Raw genomic sequence first — 22,733 nt, 5'->3', positions numbered from 1 at the left:
TATATAAAACATCAGTCAAACATTTCAGAATAGGATTCACAGTACTGTGTTGACAAGGCAACAATACAGACGTTCTGCGTTCTCTTGACGAAGTGCGATGCCGTCAAAAGAGATACGTCACATCATGAAGTAAAAGTCATTCCGACATTCATCAGTGGTCTGGCACTCAAAGAATGATGCTTTGTATAGTCTGTTGACACAGAATTCTATAGCTATCCATAACCGCCCCTTCCCTTGGTGATAAACATTTCTTCAACGAAGAGGGTTCGAAATGGATACCTACTGATCAATAGCTATCATTATACCTTCCTGTTCTATAAAGGTCGCCGCCTTTCTCCCTGCCGAAGTAACCTGTAGGTTAAACGGTTGAATCATACGCATCCCTTCTGTTGTTCCATCTCGTCTGTATAGCTTCTTTCCTCTTCAGTACATACCGCACATGGTTTGAGTTTGTGTATCTGTATTATGAGGAACGAGGCTATCACTGTGTGTATGAGAACAATGAAATTAATAACAATTTCGTACTCTTTGTTCCTTCGTTGGGTCCCGCACCTCAATTTCTACTCCAGGCTGAACGCAGAAGTAAAAATTATTTTATCAATTTTGGTTGGAGAACGTCGCAGCTGTTTTCGTAAATTACACTGTAGGAAATACTGTAACCAGCCACAAGTTTTCTTGAACTGATTTTATTATACCATTACTAATTTCGGGCCTGAGCCCATCATCAGATGGTAGCATTGATTCCTTTCCAAGTTTTACATATGTATCCTAAAATGTAACAAAATTTATGTGATGCATAGTTTCCAAAAATTTTACATTTGCGTCCTCTATACATATAAGTGTAAAACTAAGTCTTATTAAATTTAAGGACTCAAATGTAAAATCTCTCGTAAACTATTGCTGTCCGCAGCCCGTGGTCGTGCGGAAGCTTTCTCGCTTCCCACGCCCGGGTTCCCGGGTTCGATTCCCAGCGGGGTCAGGGATCTTCTCTGCCTCGTGATCACTGGGTGTTGTGTGATGTCCTTAGGTCAGTTAGGTTTAAGTAGTTCTAAGTTCTAGGGGACTGATGACCATAGATGTTAAGTCTCATAGTGCTCAGAGCCATTTGAACCGTTTTTTTGAAACTATTGATCACAAAAATTTTGTCATATTTTAGGACACAAGTGTAAAACTTGCAAAGAAGTCAACACTAACATCTGACGATGGGCCCAGGCCCGGAACTAGTACTGGTACTGGTACTGGTACTGGTATAATAAAGTCATTTAAATAAAACTTGTGTTTGGTTGCAGTATTTCCTACGGTGTCATTTAATAGAAGTAAACATCCATATTGGAAAAAAAGTCTTTGCTTTATTCACAGTAAAGTGCAAGAAAAACATTTGGGCTACTTTTTTTGTACACATAACTTAGAATAATGCCGAAAATTTACTGGGTGCATCACAGATTCAATCCCTATACATTAGAAACACGTAGCAGCGTACGTCAAAAATGGAATGTTTACTTTAACCCACACAACTTGTTTTGGAGCAGCACAGAGAAGGGCCAGAAAGAGGAAATGCTTTCTAGTTTTCAGCGTTCCTTCACGAATAAATTTGCTGATATACTTTATCAGTAGAACAGTGCATGATGCATGCGACAGGACCATTTACTATGTTTGCTGAGAATTTAAATCCACTGATACAAAGCCTCGTGATGTTGTTATGTACAGCTGGACATTGGTCGACGTCAAGTCACTTCGATAGAAGAAGAAGAAGGAAAATCAGAACATTTTGTGGTGCGAAGCACTAGTAGGAGCTAGTGTATATGGCGAAAGCCCAGAAAGGCAACAATTCATAACGATGAAAAATGATTTCACCGTGTTTTAGCGTGCATGCAAATTTTATGCTAAAATTTGAAGTGGAAGTTCTTTGATTTTGATGGCTTCTCATTTATTTAATGAAAAATGATTTTCCTGTCCAAAGTACACTTTTTAGAAAAAAAATTCTGTCAGCGGTAATCTCCAGAAACGTTCAGAGAGTGTGTGTGTATATTTAATCGGACGATTACTAATATATGGGAGTAGAGCCTTGTGACTAAAGTTGCGAAATCCGCTATACTTGCCAATTCCTATTCCGACAACATCTACGCAACCTTGGACGTACGCTGTTCTTCATAACGAGCCAAAATGCACAGAAAAAGATTCACGTACATTTCGTAATAAGAGTACGAAATCAGTGAGTTCGCAAAACAGAGGAGTTGCTGAATGCAGGCTCGGAATGCAGCGTCGTTGAAGGAGAGCAGCAAGCATTTTAATGTTCGTGTTTCGTGATGCCGACTTTTACGAGTCGGCAATAAAAGGAGAAGCGGATGTATTTCTTTATAGGGCCATTTTCTACTACACCGGATGAAAGCTTGAAGGAACTTTTGTCAAAATTTATGTGATGAAAAATGCAAAGGCCAGTACCGTTGCAGATTCCGTTGTTGTCTTGCTAACGGCACATGAGTTAAATTGTTGAGGTACTTAAGGTAATTACGAAGGGTAGTCTTTCCTGTCTTTGAGAAAGAAATTCCACAGATTTCTTTAAACTGGGATTCTTTAATATTACTGGCGTCTCTTCTATTATGAAAGTTCACTGACGAATATTGACAATTGTCATGTATATTCTGGATGAAACACAGACTGTGGAACATTACCAGATTGCTCTACAGGTTGTTGAAAAAAAATACAATATCAATGCCTGATAAATTATGAAAGCTAATTAGTGTTGATGGAAATAAGTGTTTCACATAGTATAACACAGAATCAGAAGCACTCTAGATACTTGAGATAATTCTCATTTATTGTTCCGTCTCAGTTTGACGATTTTCTAGTTTGATTACATGTTTCTATCACTCCAATTCATCTTCAGATCTAAGTAATTGCGTCAGCAACGCATCTTATCTACTCAGAGCAGAGTACTCTTAATTGCTGTTCTGAGTAGGCAAGACGGGTTACTGATACAATTACATAGATCTGAAGATGATCCAGAGTCATCGGAACAGGCAATGGAATTATTAAAATAAAAGTTTGAACTGGGACGGAACAATAGATGAAAATTGTCTTAAATATCTACTCGTATACAGTTGCTGATTCTCATAAGACGATTATGTCGACTATAGTTGAAAGCACTCTGTTGATCAAAATGACAGACGCGACTACACTACCTTATTACCTTCGTATTTGAGAAAGTGGTAGCAACCGAGGATTTATTTTTTCCCTTCTTAACCGGCAGTGTACATAATTGAAAGGAGTGCTTTATTTAATTGATGGCGAGTTCATTAGAGACGGAAGACTAGCTGGAATACGTCGAGGCTGGCGTAGAGAACTGTCATGCCCTTTTCCGAATAAACTTCCCAGCATTCACCATAATCGATTTAGTGACACCACAGGAAACCAGTTCTGGATGGCCATAGATGGTTGAAAACCGGCTCCTCACGCCTGAGAGTCCAGTGCTTTAACCACTGTGCCACGTCACTATGTCTTAGCAGTCAGCCTAGTGATTCTGTAAGAAAAGCTTATCCGCAAAATAAATCTTCGGAATCTCTCACACCGAGATCCGAAATGGATTGGATACAGTTTAATCAGAATGTAGAGGAAGGGTGGTGGAAATGTGGTACCAGAATACAGGTCGAAGAAATAAGTCTCCTCGTAGTATAGACAGACTCTTGCCTAGAAGTGAAATTGACCAGATTACCAAGTATGGAAGGGGCATAAGGAAGGCTAAAATTCTCAGTTGTAATGTTTCCTTATGACAGTTTGCAAGAACGTGTTGCACGCTCAGAGGTTGCCCCATGTCTTCACTCTTGCATTCCGCTGGAAAATCTTTGATTTATATCTAATGTGGATATCAAATTAGAAGTTTTATTTTATGAAGATACCTCCTTCGAAATACGTAGTGAATATTCATTTTACACTGACGGATAAGAATCGCAACACCAAAAAGGAGCCCGCCGGAGTGGCCGAGCGGTTCTAGGTGCTATAGTCAGGAACCGCACGACCGCTACGGTAGCAGGTTCGAACCCTGCCTCGGGCATGGATGTGTGTGCTGTCTTTAGGTTAGTTAGATTTAAGTAGTTCTACGTTCTAGGGGACTGATGACCTGAGAAGTTAAGTCCCATAGTACTCAGAGCCATTTGAACCATTTGAACCAAAAAGGAGTTTTGCGACAATGACGAAAGTTGGTAGGCCCGTTTCTATATGTGAAAGATGATGTCGATTCAAGTTTCGCACAGTTGACACAAGAGCGGCGCTAGCAGCGCTGCTATGCAGATGCAAATCAGGTTTGCTTTAAATACACGTTGTAACGGTCGTGGGATTTAGTTACCTTTGAGTTTGGGTGTGGTGAATTTATGTTAGTCAATAATGTCTTTAAGGCGACAAAGACGCCTTTATCAACACCTCGCTGACTTTAAATGAGACCGTACAGTAGAGCTACGAGGAGTTGGAGGTTCCTTCTGCGATACTGCATAAAGACTTCGCAGTAATGTAGTTACTGTACATAGTTGCTGGCAGAGTCGCAAGAAGACCGGACTCCGGACGTCCACGTGGCACTATCGAGAGGGAAGATCATCATGCTAGACGTATCTCTCTGGCGCATCGTACGGCATATGCAGCAGCAATCTGAACCGCATTTCGCACCACAGTCACACAACTAACTGCTAAAACTCGGTTACTAAAACGGCAGCTCCGAGCTAGATGCCCTGTAGCGCGCATTTCACTGACCCCAAACCACAGCTATTTGCGACTTCAGTGGTGTCAAGTGAGAGCTCATCGGAGGATAGGAGGAGATCTGTTGTGTTTTCTGATGAAGGTTGGTTCTGCCACGGTGATAGTGATGGCTGTGAGAGGTCAGTTGAATGCCTGCAACCAACCCGTCTACGTGCTAGACACACTGCACCGGTACCTGGAGTTTTAGTATGCTGTGTCATTTCGTATGACAGCAGAAGCACAGTCGTGGCTATCCCACGCACCCTGACTGCAAATTTGCACGTCAGTTTGGTAATTCGACCTGTCTTGCTACCATTTATGAACAGCATTCCAGGGGGTTTTCGAACAGGATAACGTTCACCCAGCTATAGCTGTTGAAACACAACACGATCGATATATGACTTGGCCTGCTCAATCACCAGATCTGTCTCCAATCGAGCACATATGGGACATCATCGGACGATAATTCCAGCGTCATCCACAAACAGCATTGACAAACCAAGTACAACAGGCATGGAACTCCATCCCACAAACTGACAGCCGGCTCTAGCACAACTCAATGTATTCACGTTTGCACGCATGCGTTCAACATTCTGGCGGTTACATCGGTTACTAACGTACCAGTATTTCACGTCTGCAACAACTTACCTCGCGCTTAAATTAACCTGTGATCTTACAATATTAATCACTTAAATTTGGTGCCTTGACAAATTTATTTCCAGAATTTACTTAGTCTGCATTAATTATTTTTTTGGTGTTGCGATTTTTTCCGTCCGTTTATTTCTATTTTAATGTGTTTTTATAGATGTTAATCATACTTGTTCACTTTTAGAGAAAATACTTTTGTAAATATCGTTACAGTAATGTGCTTACTCCTATCATAGCTGCTTCTTTCACATTAAACATATTGCTAGGAAAGAGTGTCTTACACTTCATTCGCAAAAACAGTTGTTAATAAATTATTTTATGTCCGTGATTTGTTGCAAATCCGTGTCGAACGTAAATTCCAAACATGGTCAGGCGATTCTGATCTCTAAAATGTGTACGTGAAACGCACTTCAGTGTGCACGAATTCCTAGCACCGTTGTGCGCGTCTGCCTAGCTGACGTCATGCTATTGTCGGTTGTGATATTTTTGGCTTCACGGTCCACTTTTGAAAGACTCGCTTACCGACGACTATCAGACCTTAACACAAAGTTTGTATGCACAGTAACAATTTCAAACAAGACAAGAGTATAAATTTGGATTTCAACTAGAACAGATTTTGAACGCATGCCTATTATCCCAAATTTTAAATGCCAAATTGTGTCAAACATTGCTATAGAATAGTCTGCGGAAATATTATTTTCCAGTCTCTTAAAATGTTCTTTTGATCTGTGATATCATAAAAGTCTTCAATACTGACCTGTTATGGGAACATACCGTTCCATTTTGCAAGCAATAAATGTAGCTCGCACCAATTTCTTTCTGTTACTGCAATGTGTAGGATTCTTTTCTTTCACTATAAGAAAACTTACACCTCTCAGGATTACAGGCTGACGTAACATTACGATTTTTTCTTTGCTTTTTCTCCATATTATAGCTGAAGGCAAGAATAATGAAGCAATTTTAACAACACATGAAAACAGTGAGTGCATTATGATATCTGGCATGGGGTGTGATGTGGTTTGCCACTATGTGGCAAATGTAAGTAGCTGAAAATCGAAAATCAACCATCTGAATCATTAAGTACAAAGAAATCACAGCCAGGTATTAAAGCAATATTTATATTCTTCACCGTGAAACAAACACAATGCACCTACAAATGCTTATGTTGTAATATCTAATACTAAACATGAGATATGTCATATGTATTAAGTGTTCGAAGAAGGTTTAGAGTAGAAAGGTGAAAGATCAAGCAAGAGAAGATTTTAATATTCCGTTTGAAAGTGGTGAAAAATGAAATACGGGGACCTGTAAGTAGTGCGTGCTTCTCAGGCAAGTGTTACAGCATGTCATTAGTCACATTCTTTACATCCGAAAGCTGTAATTACACAAAAGCTAAGCATCAGATCAAGAGTTATATACAGAAAGTTTAGTACCATGTTGAGTCACAGGCATAATTCCATTTGTACAACATCTTCTGGAATAATTTAGAGGTTTTGAACTCATTTGTTGCACTACTGTAAAGCCAAGGATTTACATTACAGTCGGCAGCTCGTGTCATTGATCTTCCACCAATCACTGCTCTCTGACTGACGCCTTCACTATAAGAGTATCGAAAAGATACTGGCAATTTTAATAACACACAAAATAAGTGTGATGTAACGATACTGGATGCATTCGATCTCTCCTATTTCTCCGCGAACACTGAGAACTACTAAAATATTTACAATAGAAATTTCAACGGAACTGCTAATTCGAACTGTATAACAACATAGTATTGTGAGTGTTCTCTACAAGTATGCTAGAAGGCAATTAATGAAACTGCTGTCTTTGAAGTATTGAGTCTAAGTTGCAGCAGACATTATATGTAGTGAAGAAGTTATCTAGTCATGCAATGAAACTGAGTCAAGAAGAATGAGAAGTGAGTAGAATTACCTTGGTCCGCACTTCGATCTTGTCGCTATAGACAAGGACTACCCGATCCTTGCCCGGGCTGGTGGCCAGGAATGGGATGCTCTGCTCGCAGGGCATGCACGGGATGGAGGGCCATGCAGCATGCACGCAGCGCCAGCACGGGGAAGACAACAACAGTGGGGCAAATCAGAACGAGGCCTCATAACACAACTGCCGTCGGGGACATACTGGCTGCTGCCCGCGGCCGCCCGCAACAAACTATACCACCTCTCATCTAACCTGCAAACCAGCACACGCACCAATGTCACCACCAGCAGACAACCAACACCAAATATTTGTGCTCACGCTTCTCGAAATTACTTAGAGCTCATCGGTACTGGTTTCTTTCCCCTCAAGTACCAGCTACCGCCAGCTGTCGCGGACTCAGCGAGATGACTTTCTCGTACCCATTATGACCACTGCCAGTAGTTGTCCGTGCCATAATGATTCGAGATAATTAATGATAAACGGTAACCAGTCATTCTATGTTATGCACTTAAATATATACATCCAAGCGCTGCTCTGATGTGCGCTTTTGTGTGTCGACTCGAGTGACAAAAATTTTCTTCACAACATAAAAGAGGTGTACCTGGTTGCCCAAACTATGTTACCGTATAATGTATGTAACAACAGAAAAAAATTAACGCTCGAACAAATTATTGATGTATTTCCTACTATAACACACCCTATAGTGAAACTTCGTGTCTTATGTAACAACGACAGACATTAATTTCGAGGTTTCCAAGTGCTAGCAAACAGAGGGCCCGCTATCTTTTGAGTAGTCAATACTCGTAATTATTTTACGTATACTGAGACACTGTAAACTGTATTTAAACTGGAAAGACGTGCTTTTTAGCAGCAGTCGTTAGCTCTAGAAATAAGGAGCACATATTAATGTTAGTAATGATATGTTTTATAAAATTAACTGGAAGATGAACAATTATGAAAAGTATAGATTGCTACTCACCGTAAGGCTGACACGTTAAGTCGCAGAAAGATACAACGAAGAGATACATTTAGCTTTCGGCCAAAGCCCTCTTCAGAGAAGGAAGGAAAACACACTCTGGCCGGAGATAGTGGTTATGTGTACCTGAGGTGTGCCTGCTTGTGTAAATGTGTGTGTTTTCCTTTCTTTTCTGAAGAAGGCTTTGGCCGAGAGCTAAGTGTATCACAGTCTTTTCATTGTGCCTGTCTGCGTGCAACTCAGTGTCTCATTGTTTTGATAAGTAGTAACCTATCCTTTTCTTAGTTGTTGATATTCCAACCTGGACTTCCCATATTTGGTTTTAACTTGAAGGTGAGCTATTCGTGAAGATCACGAGGGCCAGTAAAGCGCGGTTCCATCTCCATTTCCATGTAAACAATGTATAACTGGAGGAAAAGGCGCGATGTCAACAAGCTTTGGCATCATACCTGTATGTAATGCAAATATTCTTACAATTACAACAGCTTCCCTATAAATCTTGATCGCTATACGGAATTTTTCTCTAACTCTATTCACCAGCAGACTTTAAACTTTAGTTTTCCTTTCTCCACTCCTTTCTTCTAGGGCCGTTAAAGGAATTACTGTATTCTCTTGAAGGCAAAAAGTAAGTGATTTGATGTTTAAGTGGCTTGAGAAATAACATGTACTAGCTTTACAGAAAAATACTAACTTTTTTGTGCAGTTTTGAACGCAGAAAAACTTGTTTTGATAATTTGATCAGTTTATTAACCTTAGATTACTAAACCCTCGTAAAAGTTACCAATGCAGCAGGGTAATTAACTATAGCATAACCCGTACATTATGTCTTCCTTTGAGTAAAATATGGTCTAGTACACGCTACGATGGTTTAGTAGCAATGTAACATTTTCCCCCATTTAGTGTTCTAGGGTTACATACCATGCCTATCCAAGATACGAAATAAAACTGACACATATACGTTAACTTTAGTGGCCCGAATATTAATACTGAGCATTATTTTATACTTTCAGAAAACTAGCGTCATATATCTTACTATACTAGCCTAGGAAACGTTTCCAAGCATTAGTGTTTCATTATAATGACTAGGAGACTAATTCTACACAGGTTCAGGTGAAGGAAGTCTCTAACAAACACAAAGCTAGCATAAAACTTAGAGTGGTTATGTGCAAGAGACTGCCTACATACTTTAAAAGCGTTTCATTATTTTGTTTTAATGGTACAAATAGTGACTGGCTACATTTTACCATTAATTACGTCGACTGAAAGCCATGTATGACAGAAAACTCTATTTACTTCTACTTCAGTTTAACTGCAAATTTGGTTACCCGTGGCCAGTCTCTTTAAGCCGGCTTAGAGAAGCGTGAAGTCATTTAAAAATGATTTTCGTCGTTTATTATTTCGAGAAATCTTGTTTTCATTTTGTGGTAAAGAATCACCCGCGGCAGTTCTAATAAAACTGACAATGGTCCTGTACCGGAATCTCAGTAGTCGAGAAACGCTATTCGGCGCACCAAAGAAATATCCGTGCGACGAATAACAGGTTTTATACACTAAAAAGTGGTATCTACTTATCATCACAGTCATGTTTCTGGGAAGCACTGAGCAACTAGAAATTCTTTCACTCCCAGAAATATGCTTGTCAGTGTGCTTTGACAAAGGACGGGTATGCTAATTAAACAGCGTCTGCTGCAGCAACGCTACGACATAAAAGTAGCTTTTGATTATCAGTAATAGAAGCGAAATCTTCAAATCATGCTGCAGCAAACCTGCGTTTTAACTTTTGAATGACAGTTGTTTCTGCAGCAGCCGCCAGTATTCCTCGAGCTGACTATCTAGTATTAACTTATAGTATCCAGTAGTCATGACATAAAGTGTTACAAATTGTTATTTCTTTGATGCAATAATACATGAAGTAATATATAAAAAATACTATAAATATATTGGGAAACAGGCTTCAGTTCAAGCAGCTTTCCTCCTTTACCTGCCATGGAAAAAAAAAGTTAATCCTAGTGCAGCAGTCCCCCGTACGGCCTCTTCTACAAGAAGTCAGATTCATTCCATTCAGTCTTTCATGTCAGGTCCCTTTGTCCATATATACAGGTGCCAGATACTTTACAAGCATTCACGCTTTTTTGTATCAGTAGTCATGATCTCCAGAGATGTTCAGAAAGCAGTCATGTTTTGGATGTTTGTGTGTAGGCACCTATTTTGCAGTCTTTACATATTCATTCGCTGTCAGATACACCAGAGTGGCTCGGTAGAATTGAAACAGGAAAGCTTTTCTCCTTGTGCACTGTCACAAATTCTCCAGTCTGCCAGATATTCCACTCAGTCCATTAGTACCTACAACTGGCTGATATTGCAGAAAGCTCAATTTCATTTGTTGCAGTGTCATATTATCATACTTTACCGTTTACGCTACTGGAGTGGCCTTTCCCATAAAATACTGCTATCCTTCGTCTTAAGAAACTACGTCCGTCACATCACTGCACAGCGTATTAGTTTTACAATTTTCATGATTTTCATATTAGTGTTAGATGAGGGCAGTTCTAGAATTCAGTCTTATACCAAGTGACAGTAGCTTGTTACTGTTCTGGTGAACTTCATTTACGCACAGTTACTGCCAAATAAACGTTCAAGTCTGTATCGAAACCTTGGAGTCTTTGAATGTTGCATATATTTCTTATGTGTAAGTGGCAAAATTAACACAGCTATCTAGTAAGTACATTACTTTTTAGTATCCTACTGTGAATTATTCTAAAGAAGTCGGCCCAAATTTTGTCTGAGTTAAGCTGTTTTCTGACTAACTTCTGAGTCGTGATGGCTATCAACGTTAGTAGTTCTAAAGTGGCCAATTTATATTGACATCGATTTATTGGCGTCTAAAGGCAGACAGAGTCTAACACCAATAACCTTACTGACAACGATGATGTGGCATAATGAGTTCCTTTAGAATGATGAATTTTTAGATAACCTTTGAAAAAAAAGAGAAGACTTTTCTGTTAGAGTAATAAGTAGCGAAGCATTTAGTTAAATATTCATTGGAATTAGTATGCATACTATTCAGTCAGTAGGAGAGGACTTGAGAATGTTGCGCAGACTGTAAAAGCTATTGTTGCCAAGTTACCACAGAAAATACCGCTTTTGATGTTGCCAGAGCCGCAAGGAATCTGCAAGTTAATTGTGTGAAACTAGCAGCAAAGCCACGCCCCGCGCCGCATAACAGAGTTAGTATTGAAGCACTACAAGTCAGTCGCGTGTTAAGGCCACGTCTAATGGAATTTACACAAGCGGTCTGAGCGCTCCCCTCTGTCGTTGTTGCCATAGTCTGTGAGCATATTACCGGGTAGAGTCAAGATACGTACATATTCCTAGCTTGTGCGGAAAAGTATTTAGATTCCTTTCTAGTTTATTTGCGTCTTAGTACATTTACGTATACCACCGTGGGATCTTACGTCAAGAACAGAAACAGAAATTTAAGTGACGATAAAGAAAATTATTATTTAATCAAACATAGCCTAAGATGATGCCGAAGAATGGGGGTGATAAATTTATCAACGTATGTCTAGGGTTAGTGCTACTTGCCACGAAAATGGGAACTTCGAACCGTTAATGAAACTGCAACTGAATGTCTCCGAATACTTGCAGCAGAAATGGGTATGAATCTTTTTTTAAAATACAATACTGGACACATGTAATAAGTGATATCAGACAACTTTAAGACTAAGTGTTTAGGTTTCAAAATTGTGCTGTTTAGCACAGTGTCTTTAGAAGGTTACAGACGAACGTCGATGAGTTGTATGTCCTCACTGCTTGTGAAGGGAAATATTAAACATCTGAATTAATTTCAAGCAACGAATTGTTTAATTACAATGTTCCTCACTCTGCAGTACGGTATATTGCTATCAGCTATAGCAGTAAATAACAAACAGCTACAAACATTAGAAAATCAAAACCATTGTCTGAAGTGAGTGGGACGTTATTTTATTGTTACATTTTGTCAATCTTTTTTTCATGCCATCATGATATCTTATTTAACGTAAGTGATCTGATTCGAAGTTAATATCTGTATCTAAGCGTACATTCCATAGGTGCTATAGAGACATTGTAATAATACTCCCTTCTATTTCTCTCTGCTCCAAAGTCATTTGTATAGTATTTCAATACTAAAATTCCGAATTTTTCCACATGAATACCACATCGGAATTTCTCTTTCTTTTAGATATAACACAACGCAATAAGCTGATCGTTTCTTCGTAAAAAAGAGCAACACGAAATTTGCTGTTTTAAACTTCATACAAGTATAGTTGCAGACACATACTCTCATGGACAGCAGCATCAAGAGACACAGCGTGAATACACTACCTAGGAGTGTAATACGTCCTACGTAGTAGAAAGTCAGACTACTGATGAATGGATTCTGAATACAGATTCTCAGTATTTATTACATATTGGCAATGAATAACACTAAAACTACTTGTGCTTCTTAAATTGTTGGAAATATGTAATACACCACAATCAAAGTAAAACTGAATTATTGGGCTGAGAATTTTACAGCGACAGCATAATCAACTTGGTGACGGATCTGAAAAGCAAGGAGACGTCTCGTCGCCGCTAGACTGTACTTCAAACTAATCTGAAGTTCGTAAACGACTGGTCCGACTTGAAATTTCTCTAAAATGGAAGTAATAGTTACTAGCCCCACAGTAAATTTCTACCGTTATTTCGTCTGTAACACGTGCGAGGGTGAAATTACGTTATTTGCATTCCTATAATACAGAAACGGTAGGTTTTATGGGACGAGTTGTCACTCGGAGTGATACCTATACCATCCCCATTAGAGCACTCAAAATGTGCTATGGAACTTTCGGAAAATCCTGTATAACGGACTGCGATACTCTAGAGGATTGTTGGGAAAGTGTAGGCTTACAAGACAATTATTTACCCATTTTTAGGATTTCTTTGTGTGTATACACCTTTATGAACACTCCAGATGACTACAAACATTCATAAGGTATAGCGAATAGTTTTGTTGTCGTGGAGGACATGTTCATCCAGGTTATATGAATGCCCCGAAATTTTATATTTAACGCACTACTGAAAAGGCGTCACTGTGTATGTGAAGCGTTTGTCTACAATAGTGAGAATTTGGGCAACAATATAAGGTGTATAATCAATGGTTCTTCTCAGATTACGTTCGTGAATGGAATGAGAAATAGGACAACTAAAACGATTTTCTAATTTTCTCATGGAGCGGAACCACTACAGAGAATGAAGTTTAATGCATCTTCATGTGATTGCGTTGATGTAATAGGGGGACTAAAGTCATATGGTAACAAGCAGCGTTTGAGAAGCACTGATATAGACGCAAAAGGAATTCCTCGATTGAAATATATCATTTGGTGGCAGTTTCACATTATATACACACATATTTTGGTGAAATGTAATTGAATCAGCCTCTTCCAGGAACAACAAAAAAACAGGGTTTTCCCGCTGTTGAAAGTCAGTCTGAAGTGCAACTATTTCGATTGTTAGGAACTATTAATACATTCGGCATGATATTCGCAATATTATTGCCTCAAACCCAATAATGAGAAATGGGGATAGGTGATTACACCAGCAAAGGCAACTAGCGGTTTAAATAATACTATTTCCTTACTAAAAAACATTACTTAATAAGCAAGCAACCCCAGATTCTGCAAGAAACAATTTTAAAAATAAACTAGTTTAGGCTGCAGTGTAGTCTTTCTGCGGTTGTTACAAGTAGGAACGTAAACGGAATTCATTATGTTGTTCAGTGTTTGGTGCTCTCTTTGTCCCGGTATGCACCACGGCACAAGTGAGGCATTATTGGAAAGAAATTCACGTCGATCTAATGGAAAAGGAGGTAAAAGCATTAAAATGGTGTTTCGGCAACAACAGAGTTAATGGAGTCTTTCTTTCTCAGGCGTAGAAGAGCCCTACTCGAAAACTTTGTATTTGTAATAGATGTTTCTCAGATTGAGGTGCCATACTAAATATCATAATTTACAGATAGTTTAAGCCTACACATATGGTATCTCCACACGCTAGCAGGTGCGCACATTGCTGTGGGTGTCTTAATGTGTTGTGCAGAAGCGGATTTTTCTGCACGGTAATGTTCCCTCTCACACTCATGGGAAAAGCGAGCTTTCACAATGTCGACACGCTTTTACTACTAGTGCGACTGTTCACTGTCTCAGGGTCTCAGTACATATGAAAAACAATATAATGTCAGGCACATAGACGCTCTGCCTAGAGGAGGAACGTGGAACCACGTGTCAGTACACAGATTTGGAACAGACAACTCTCTGGGTGGAGGGAAAGGAGGGAGGGGGGGAGATCGCAGTAGCATTTACTCCCGGCCTAATTCTTACGTGATTGTTACCCTTACTCACTCAATCTTTTCGGATTAATACGTGCACACCACATCACTAAATCACTATATTTAATGTATCTTTAATCCGTTGTTTCTTATCAGACCTAGAAAAGATTTACGATGGGTGCACAACAAATAATGCAACACTTTTTTTCTCGGCCAATTTCGGTTGAAAAAATGTGGAATTTGCTATGGGATGTCGTGGAACATTCGCAATTCTGCCCTAACAGTGCCATGAAGTTTCAATATGTGGCGGAGCAATACGCCCTCCTGTTGGGTGATCACCGATGGGTGTGGCACTGAAACGTGCTACAATAAAAACGGAAAGGATCTCTCTAAAACCCTGAACTTCGCCAAAGCAGTTGGTGGCACCTGCCCACATATACTGTGTATTTTAAAACGGTACCTTTACAAAGAAAACCTGCAAAGTAGCACACGGTGCCTGCAGGTTGGTAACCACTTGACACACCTTCGAGGCCAGTTGCCTGCCTACAGGCACCTAGGAGTTATTCGCAAGTTTTCTCTGTAAACGTACATATTTGTAATACTCATTATATGTCAGCAGGTGCCACCATGGGTTTTGCCGAACTGCGGGTTCGTACGGGACCCTTTGCCGTTTCATTCGCACATGTGTCCAATCGAGATTACGTCACAGGAATGTGTGAAACGGGAGCACTGAAAAATAATAAAGACGCTTTGCTGCTTCAGATCACGTTCAAATGTCACGGTATGGTTTTGAATGGTCTCTAGTGTTTCCAACCAGTACATAAGGGCAAAAATTGCGGCCGCACTGCACTCCATAGGATGCGATGACATTCAGTGGGGATGTAGCCACGAAGCGTCCATAGAAAAGGGTTAAAACGTCCACGAGTGTCAGCAGTGTCAAGGTTGTCAAGAACGTCTTTCTGTCGCTCACTACACAGCGACAGCAAAATGTGTGGGAATTAACGACCCAACGAAAGGGGTGGTTTCATTGACGCTCATTGTGCCATCTCCCTGAGGTCTTTTCGTTTTGATTCGGAGTGGCGGTGTATCTGGAACGTTTTCTTCGGTCACCCATTAGAAAACCACGTGCCTTCAACGCTGTGAGTCGCGGTTCTGGCCTCCATCACAAGGGCCTCAAAAGAAGGGGTGAAAGGTGGGTACAGGGTGTTTGACGACCTTCCCATCGAATGATACGTCCTCTGTAATGTTAGACAGAATTATGGTGAAATTTGTTGCCAATGTGAGATTATTAACTCACTTTTGCACGTCACGTGTAATTCGAAGCTCTGGTCTTTTTTCTTTTTGTGTCGACACCTTGCTGTTTGAAGCGTTGTCTAGCCGGAGAGTGACATCGCAGGGCACTATGTTTTTGCACCATTGCAGAGGAATTTCAAACTTATGCGCTGGAATGGAGGACAATTGTAGGGTTTCGAAAAAATGATCCTTTAATTCTGTTGCACACTGTAGAATTTAATTGCTTTTCTCTACTTAATATCATTTATTAGATTATTTATTTATTTATTTATTTATTTATGCATTTATTTTACCTGGCAAGATTAGGGCCTTCAGGCCCTCTCTTACACCTAACCAGGCATACTCAGATTGAACGAGTTACAGTTTCTAAATAACATTAAGGACATTTAACGTATTATGCAGTATTGATGTTAAACAAAAAAATTGAGATTATAACAGTAGTACAATGATAATTATAACAATAAAAATAATTATAACAATCAAGAATGATAATGATAATAATAATGATAATAATAATAATAATAATAATAATAATAATAGTGACTATGTATATGAAAGTAAACATACTTTTCTTTTGTGAATGTCACTCCCATTGTTAGTTGGGAATTTTCTCGTTATATTCTTGCAGCTTGTGAGTTATTCTCATCGAGCAGAGACATAAGACGATAGAATGGGGTAAAAGAGATATATAAGAGGTAGATAGGTTAGAGGAAGAGAAAAAGATTGGTAAAATTCGAAGCTGTGATGAAGAGGAGAAAGAATGAGATGGGAGGGGCACAACAATGGTGGCTATACCGTCCCTAATATGTAAGTTTTGAGTTCCCTCTTGAATGTTGAGTAGTTCTGGATAAGACGCAGTTCACAGGGGAGTGCGTTCCATAGTCGTATGGCTGAGATGGAGAATGACACGGAGAAAGATTTTGTGTTATGTGAAGGTACAGCCAAGATGACAGACGTATCCGATCTGGTATTGCGATTGTGGAATGATGATAGGTGTTTAATGTGAGAAGATAAGTATTGGGGGCACCAGTGGCTAAGAAATCGATGAAGTAAGCACATCGTGTGGAGATCGCGTGCCTTATGTGGGCGTATCCAACCTAGCTGGGAGTATGAAGGACTGATATGATCATACAACCGAATATTGCACACGTATCTAACGCAAGCATTCATCACTAGCTCGAGGCATCTAGAATTTTCACTATTTGTGCCGTGTTGAACTACATCGCAGTAGTAAAGATTAGGCAAGACTAGTGCTTGGACTAATTTTTGTTTAACATGGGTTGGAAATATTTTTCTAAATTTTTGAATTGCATGTAGGGAGGAGAGCGATTTCCGGCAAGCTGTGACTGTTTGTTCTTCCCAGTTTAGGTGTTCATCCAAGATTATTCCAAGGTCTTTTACTGTTTTTTGGTATGGTAGTTGGGTACTCTTGAGGAGTATTTTAGGGACCGTTTCGCGAAAGTACCGGCTGATTAACTTTGGATGAGATATAAGTGTGACCTGGGATTTCTTGGGATTTAGTTTCAGACCTAGGTTCTGTGCCCATCGAGAAACAGAGCAAAGATCTGCGTTCATACTCGCTACTGCGCCAGTAATGTTTTTGGGGCTTGCACTTATGTACAGTTGGATGTCGTCAACATATAGATGATATCTGCAGGAGTGAATCACTGAAGAAATATCATTAATGTACAGTGAGAAGAGTAGTGGACCAAGGACGGAGCCTTGGGGAACTCCAGAGTGCACGCTTTTCCATGATGACTTTTCCGACCCACAAACGACTTGTTGACTTCTGTTTTTGAGGTAGCTGTCGAACCAGTGTATTGCGCTGATTGAGAAATTCAGCTGTTTCATTTTAATTAGTAATATATCGAGGTCAACTGTGTCAAAAGCCTTGCTAAAGTCAAGCAGTGTTAGGATAGTAGCTTCACGTCTGTCCATAGCATGTTTAATGTCATCAGTTACTTTGATTAATGCAGTTGCTGTACTATGGTGCTTTCGAAAGCCTGACTGATATTCGTCATGGATGTTATGAGTTTTGAGGTAATCCGTCAGCTGTTCATGGACGATGTATTCTAGGGCTTTAGATATTGCAGGTAGTATGCTGATCGGCCTGTAGTCACCTGGCGACTTAGGGTTGTCAGTCTTGGGTATAGGCTGGATTAAACTTTGCTTCCACTCAGTAGGATATATACTACTGACAAGAGACAGGTTGAAGATGTCTGTGATAACTGGAATAATAGTGTCTACGACGTTTTTAATGATGCCAATGCTCACTCCATCATTTCCTACTGCCTCGGAAGAGATTCTCATAATTGCCTTGTGTACTGTGCCGGTAGTGACATGTTTTAGGAAAAACTTGTCTCTCGAGAGATTGATATCTTGGGGCTGGTAATTTGTCGCTGCGTGGCAGATTACAGCTGTTGAGAAGAAATTGTTTAATTCTTCTGCAGACGCTTGATAAACAGCCTCATATCTTCGCTTCCCTATACCGAAACTGCGCAGCTTTTTCCACAGTGCAGCAGGTTTTGATATGCCGCATACGACAGAGCGGGCATGTCTGATTTTGGCATTCCTCACGCTTTGCTTCGTTCTGTTTCGGAGTTTCCTATAAGCTTCGTACGCCTATGATCATAATACTGCTATGATCATAAGAAACACTGTTTCTAAACAACGTAAAGTCGTGGAATAGTATGGAAAGTGTGCAAACTCGGGTGTAGTTTTGATGATTTACATCTTGTGGCCGGGTTTATAAATCCAGTGGAATCCCACATCAAATCTTCAGTAGGAGTTTGTTCGAGGGAGACGTAAAGAGGTATCACACTTATACTTTAAGAACGACACCAAATACTGTATCTCTTGAATGTGAAACACTATTAACAGATAAAAACCGTCTAACAGTTTACGTCTTTGACGAACAAGCTATTACCTTTATGAAAGTAGTTATAGTTATATTTCTTCTTCTGTCGGCTGCAAACCATAAATGACATGCACTTCAGGACAGTGTTGTAGATAAATCTGCATTAGCTACCATACGACATTTTCGACCACAAGCATGTCTTTTCTGCAGACAATAAGGTAAAAAGAGCTAGAACTCGGCTTTATGCGAGTACATAACAGCACTGCTTCGGTTTGTCCTTTCTTCGTACAGAAAGTTGTGGCATAACATTTTACCATAGACGTCTTCTGATTGCAAGTTGTTCTAACAAGGTACGGATGTCAGCGAACTTTCCCTTTCACTGGCAATAAAAATTTGAGCTGTTGGTGTGACTATGTCTTTGAACTAAATGAGGGGGATATGAGAACACTGATATAGATAAATTTGAAGGCCTAAGCTAGAAATTATTTTTAGTATTGAAAAATCATGTGTCGTAAGTTCCAGAGACCAGTGTTAGAACGTTGACAGAGAATAAAACTTCATGCTTCTAGACTGCTGTAATATTAAATGAAAGCATTTCCAAAAATTCACCGCAGATGTATAAGAGAAACTATAGGAAACCTAAATTACTATCGCCGGATGAGTACTGGAGCTTCGATTTCCTGAATACGAATCCACAGCCGTAACCACTTCGCCACTTCGTTTCGTAAACGGCTTCACGCAACCAGCGGAAACACAAACAAATTTCGTTGTCACTTGATAAAGAATTATAGCCCTGAAACTGATAGAATTCAAAACAAGTTTCTTAATGTAATGTATAAATGACTGCTGTTACAAAAATTGTATGTCTCCGAGTCACATCCAGAAGGACACGAAATACGTTTACTACGAGAGTTGAAACTTTAATAGTGGCAACTATTCATTTACAGCTCGTACAAAAAAGATATGTGTTTCAAAGTTTTACTGACCTTCAAAGTAGTCACCAGCATTGTGTATAACCCGTTGCCAGCGATCTGGGAGTCGTAGGATACTCTTAGTAGTGCCAGTCGTGTTGACAGTTCTATTGTCCGACGAATTTGTAGCAGTTCTGAAGCGAATGCCTTGAAGTGTTTCCTTCAGTTAAGAAATCAAGTTTAACTCACGAGAGCTTAAGTCAGGGGTGTGCAGTAGGTTGTGTTCCAAAAATGTACATCATAGAGACAGAAGTGATGACACTTTCTGTAGGAGCTGACAATGCTCAAGCACGTACAGTACAAGCTGTTACTGAATTATTTGACTGATGGGGCTGCTGAGTGCTATACCACCTTCTGCACTCCCTGACTTAAGCACTCTTAAGTTCAAATTGATTTCTTAACTGAAGGAAACACTTCACGGCATTCGCTTCAGAACTGCTACTAATTCGTCGGACAATAGACCGCGCCGCTCGAACAGTCAACATAACTGGCACTACTAAGAGTATCCTACTACTTCCACATCGCTGGCAACGGATTATGCACAACGCTGGTGACAACTTTGAAGGTCAGTAAAACTTTGAAACACGTATCTATTTTGTACGAGCTGTAAATAAATAGTTGCCACAATTAAAGTTCTAACCCTCGTATATTGATGTAAAAAAGTAGGTAAATAGGCAACTCTGCGTGTTTCATAGGTACTTCATAATCTCACATCATCATAAATATCTGCATTTCAGGCTGCGAATAATGTACTGAACTGATTTAGGAAGAAAACGAATGAAGATCCGTTCGAATGATGTTGTAGTACCATACGAGAGGGGACCCAGTTATGCTTCAACACTGCCGAACTGTATCAGATCATGAGGTTCATTAAGGAGATATTGTACTGCACGTCATATTTCACAGTTCATCACATCGTGATCTTGTATCTTACTTTTTTGATGGGTAAGTGTCTGTGCAGATCATGCAGTATAACTCTCAAGAAAATCTAAAGTAAACAACGTATCGTTTAGTTGGTATGAGACTTGACGCTTTCCCACACCCATTTTGAGTGACGGCCCTAAAGCCGGGTTTGACTCATCCTCGCCCAGAAAGCCAGTCGTAGCTCCAGCTGCAGCGGAAGGTTATTTTCGCTCGTACTTCCCACAAACATCGTGAAGGCACCGATCGTGGCGTCCGTGGTGGAATTTCCCGGAATACGTCCGAAGCTGCAGAGAAAAACCAGGTAAACGCCGTTGTGGGCGAAGGGGATGAAATTGTTGTGGCATACGTATATGATGTCACATCTGAACAGCATAACATTCATTTTTGTTATTTTCATAACTATGTCTCACCGTTTCGCAAGTTAGGTGGTTAGCATACAGGAACGAACTTTTGTTTCATCGTTATAACGAGGAGAATTGCTGAGTGACATATTTAAAATAGTCTTAGATATGGTAGCTTTCTTATTTCTTCTCGTGTGTACACCTGAAGAAATTTGTACTAACAAGCATATTACGTAATGAGAAGTGTGCAGATAATTGCTCAATAAATTAGTTTCTCACTAACAGTAATTTTGTGCGTCTGTTTGGATACAGACGGCATACCTATAATGTATCAGTAAGCAGATGCTGGAATTTCAAGAGACTCAAGCAGTTCAGATTTTGAAAGACGCTCTCTATAAAAAAGGCTGGTCGTAGTAATGTCTTATAGCGTACATTCGAAGTTTTGAATCGTAATTTCAGGACTGAAGCAGTTATAGTTCTCTATATCGATCGAACTGAATATGTTATGAATCTGTTATGAGAATAATTTAGTTTTCTTGAAATAATCTTTGCTAGTATGCATGAAAAGAGAAATCTTATGATAAATAAAATGACATAGCCCACATAGAAATAAGAGTGACTGAAATTCTTTTATTTATGTGCGTTGTCTTTTATAATTCTTTTCATTCTCTTACATCTATGACCACCATTTTCAGTAGTCTATGTTCAGTAACATAATTGTTCTTTTGGACTCTACTCCTTAACTACAGCTCTTACTTTCCATTTCCATACTGTATATTTCTGGCTTTCTGCCTATCTCTTCTTGTGGTGTGGTTTCTGCACAGAATTTTTCATCGTTCTTTCATTACACCGTTTCATTTCACATTTTGTCTTTCTCATTCTTGAGACATACAACTGCAATATAGCGTATTCAATACTTTTGTCGTTCTATTTCCATGCTTTGTCACATTCATTAATTGCCGAAAGCAGAATGACAGGTGGAGAGATCTGTTCGTCGAGCACAATGGTTGGCGCTGACAGATGTGATTTACCGAAAATAAACTGTCTTCATCTATGCACCTTCATTTTTCAAATCTCTTTCGTTTCCATCAGGAGCGTCATTCCCAGATTCGACATAGCATATTGTTAACCTTTTTATGTTGTTTTTCATTACTTTTGTAGCTCTTTTTTGTCAAACGTTACCCAAACTTTTCTGCGACAGTAGTGTTTAGTCTTCTTAAAAATGCTCTTCTCTTAACAGTACAGAAGTTGTTGTCGCAGGAATTTGATGTATATTTCTTTCCTAGATTAATGTCTTGCATTATCGGACATATTTAGTCCTTGGCTTAAAACTTCTGAGATAGTCAAATTTACACAATCATCACCGCATCCGCCATGAACTTACTGCACTGTAACTTTTATTTATCTTTCACTCTATAAGAAACATCACCATATTTATTTATCCAAACATGCTCTGTTTCTTGATCATTTTGTCCGCAGCTCGTGATCGTGCGGTAGCGTTCTCGTTCCCGCCCCGGGTTCCCGAGTTCACTTCCCGGCGGGGTCAGGGATTTTCTCTGCCTCGTGATGAGTGGGTGTTGTGTGATGTCCTTAGGTTAGTTAGGTTTAAGTAGTTCTAAGTTCTAGGGGACTTATGACCATAGATGTTGAGTCCCATAGTGCTCAGAGCCATTTTTCTTGATCATTACGTTACTACTTGTACTCGAAAGTGAACAAG

At 39.6% G+C, this 22,733-nt stretch overlaps 1 protein-coding gene across 2 annotated transcripts in view; it reads right to left on the bottom strand.

Annotated features, from left to right (window-relative positions):
• The window catches only part of LOC126298437 (potassium voltage-gated channel protein Shal), a 996,410-nt gene that overhangs the window by 113,818 nt on the left and 859,859 nt on the right, over window positions 1–22,733 (bottom strand). The window contains exon 5 of one of the 2 annotated variants that reach the window (XM_049989762.1): window positions 7,306–7,386. The exons of the other annotated variant lie outside the window; for it this stretch is intronic. Within the exon in view, the coding sequence (XP_049845719.1) occupies window positions 7,306–7,386 (81 nt within the window). The remainder of the gene's footprint in view (window positions 1–7,305; window positions 7,387–22,733) is intronic. 2 annotated transcript variants of the gene reach the window in all.

The sequence above is a fragment of the Schistocerca gregaria genome, chromosome X, assembly GCF_023897955.1.
Source record: "Schistocerca gregaria isolate iqSchGreg1 chromosome X, iqSchGreg1.2, whole genome shotgun sequence".
NCBI lineage: Eukaryota > Metazoa > Arthropoda > Insecta > Orthoptera > Acrididae > Schistocerca > Schistocerca gregaria.
The sequence above is the reverse complement of the archived record's forward strand: the minus strand, read 5'-3'. Positions and strand labels throughout refer to the sequence as shown.